At 43.7% G+C, this 2,390-nt stretch overlaps 1 protein-coding gene across 1 annotated transcript; it reads right to left on the bottom strand.

The window, feature by feature from the left end:
• Nucleotides 1–595: 595 nt before the first annotated feature.
• On the bottom strand, nucleotides 596–2,145 carry LOC143861393 (uncharacterized). Its single transcript, XM_077372313.1, has 2 exons — nucleotides 1,564–2,145; nucleotides 596–1,468 (listed from the first exon to the last, which is right to left on the bottom strand). The coding sequence occupies exons 1-2, from the start codon at nucleotides 2,143–2,145 to the stop codon at nucleotides 596–598; spliced, it is 1,455 nt and encodes a 484-aa protein (XP_077228428.1).
• Nucleotides 2,146–2,390: the final 245 nt, after the last annotated feature.

Here is a 2,390-nt window from a genome sequence, read left to right as displayed (position 1 = left end):
CCCTCCTGCAGCAAATCACCCATGTTTTATTCCCACCAGGCCACCTCCTGGTCAGGATAATGCACCCCCTTCTGCGACACTAAATTTACACAACACTACCTACCCTTCTCGTTTGCTATGCAAACAGCGACGGATTTTTCTGAAATTTTAGAGGGACCTAAATGGGACCCTGACCTATGTTAGGACATATTTTGGAACATCAAATTCACCTATTTAAAGGAATTTTTTTAACAAAAACAACGGTTTAGGGTTCGGTCAAAATGGGGTGTCTACAGTGGGCTCATATCCGAGTCCAAACAACCCTTCATTCTTTCTCATGCCAGGCCATTCGACTATCCCCTGATGATTGCGACCCAGACCTGCACCGGGAAGGTACCCCTGTCTACGCATCATCTTTACAACCTGGGGATTAGTGCTGGTGAGGAACAAAATCTCTTCATTCTTTGCTTTTTCAAATGATATGGCTGTGACTTCTACCGAGAACCCGGTCAGACTAACATCACCTTTCTTTTCTGAGGTACCCGCTTGCGAAATTTGGCCTACCTCTAAATCAGGATCACCCTTGACTGTTATCACCCTGTTGTTTCTGATGAACTTAAGTTTCTGGTGCAGCGAAGAAGGGATAACTCCCAACCTTATGGAGCCAAGGTCGGCCAAGCAAGAGAAGGAAAGACGCTTTGATATCGAGCACTTGGAACTCTATTTCAAAGATTTCTCCTCCTATCAGAATTTCGGTTGCTAGGGTTCCAATAACATCGCGTCTCGTACCATCATATGCCAAAATTCCTTGTTCAGAAGGGATGAAGTCATTCGGCCCAAATCCAAGAATAGTAGCAGTAGTTAATGGGCATACATTCAATGTGGACCCATTGTCAATTAGTACGTCTAGGACCTTCTTCCCGTTACAAATAACTGTGATTTTCAATGAGCGTGCATGATTGTTACCCTCAGATGTCAGATCTTCATGAGTGAAAGAAAGAGTCTTGGACACCATAGCCATCACTACTAAACCAACCAGTTCATCAGGTGTAATATCTACAGATACCTGTGCAACATTCAACTCTCTTAGTATAACTTGACGGTGCTTTGGGGAAGCCATAACCAAACCCCAAATTGAAATATTAGCCTGGGTCCTTTTAAGTTGACGTAAAAGATTCTCATCTTCTTCTTTGCAACTTGGCTTGTTTTGTTTTTGCGCTTCTGCGGCCCTTACAATTTCAGCTGGGTTCTCAGCTCTCAACTCAACACGTTTGAAGATTCGCCCACCACGAGTAACATGGCGGACTTCGTCACATTGATCGTTCAAGAAATCAAAGTCATCATCATCAAAGCTAAGAACATACGGAGCAATATCTTGGGCTTCCTCTTCATCACAATGAAGAATATAGGGACCAACAGAAGACTCGGCATAGTCACCTTCATCTCCGCCCAGCACATAAGGTTTCTCTTCCTCTACTTCTTCAATTTCCTCGCCAAATGCCAAGAAGTCGGTGAATCGGAAGTGATGGCACAGATCAAGGAAGCAGGGTCAAGAATAGGCTCTTCAGTAAAAGCCGCCCCAACTGTAGGTGGAGGTCGTGCAGCATGAGTTGGTAATGGATTCCGGGTAATGTTTGGCATAGATACAACAATTTTTTTCGCTTCTATCATATCCTGCATTTTATGCTTCAAGGCCATGCAGTTATCTGTTAGGTGCCCTGCTCCTTGATGATATGCACAATACTGATCTTCACGCCAATATCTGGGGAGAACAGGTGGTGGAGGTCTCGGTTCTAAGAGAGTGATCTTTTTGTCTCTTAGTAACTTCTTGAGAGTGACAGATAAGGGGTAAGGTAGCGGATCAAAATGCCTTTGCACTTTCTTCGCTGGCTGCTCTGTCTCTGCTACAGCTCTTCTTACAGGGTGTGCAACACTCACATTGTTAACTTCGGGCTTTGAAGCTACCATTGGTTTCTTTCCATTCCTCGGATCAAAAGATGACTTCGCCAGAGAACCCTTCAGCAACGCATCTTCAGTTATGGTTCCTGTCTTGATCAAGTGATTGAAATCAGAATAATACTGTGTCGCCATGAAGTGGTAATACTGCGGAGACAAATTCTTGACCACAATTTTGATCTGATCTTCTTCAGGAGGGCGATTAGTCATCTGGGCCGCTTTTCTCCTCCATCTTCTTACAAAAGAGGTAAACGTTTCATGAGGTTCTTACTTTATTGCTTTCAGATCCCTCTTCGTAACTTCTATTCATTCTTCTATCAAAAATTGCTCAACAAACTTGTTAGCAATTTCGTCTAAAGTTCCAAGTTCTTTGGGTTTCAAATGAAGGAACCACTTCTTAGCTACTCCTGTCAGAGACATCGGAAATACCTTAGCGATCTGCTTTGGAGACAGCC

Source organism: Tasmannia lanceolata, unplaced genomic scaffold (genome assembly GCF_043159265.1).
Source record: "Tasmannia lanceolata isolate RefF3 unplaced genomic scaffold, GAP_Taslan_0.1 ptg000037l, whole genome shotgun sequence".
In the NCBI taxonomy this organism is placed as follows: Eukaryota; Viridiplantae; Streptophyta; class Magnoliopsida; order Canellales; family Winteraceae; genus Tasmannia; species Tasmannia lanceolata.
Note: the sequence above shows the minus strand (reverse complement) of the source record. Positions and strands in the feature narration are given on the sequence as shown.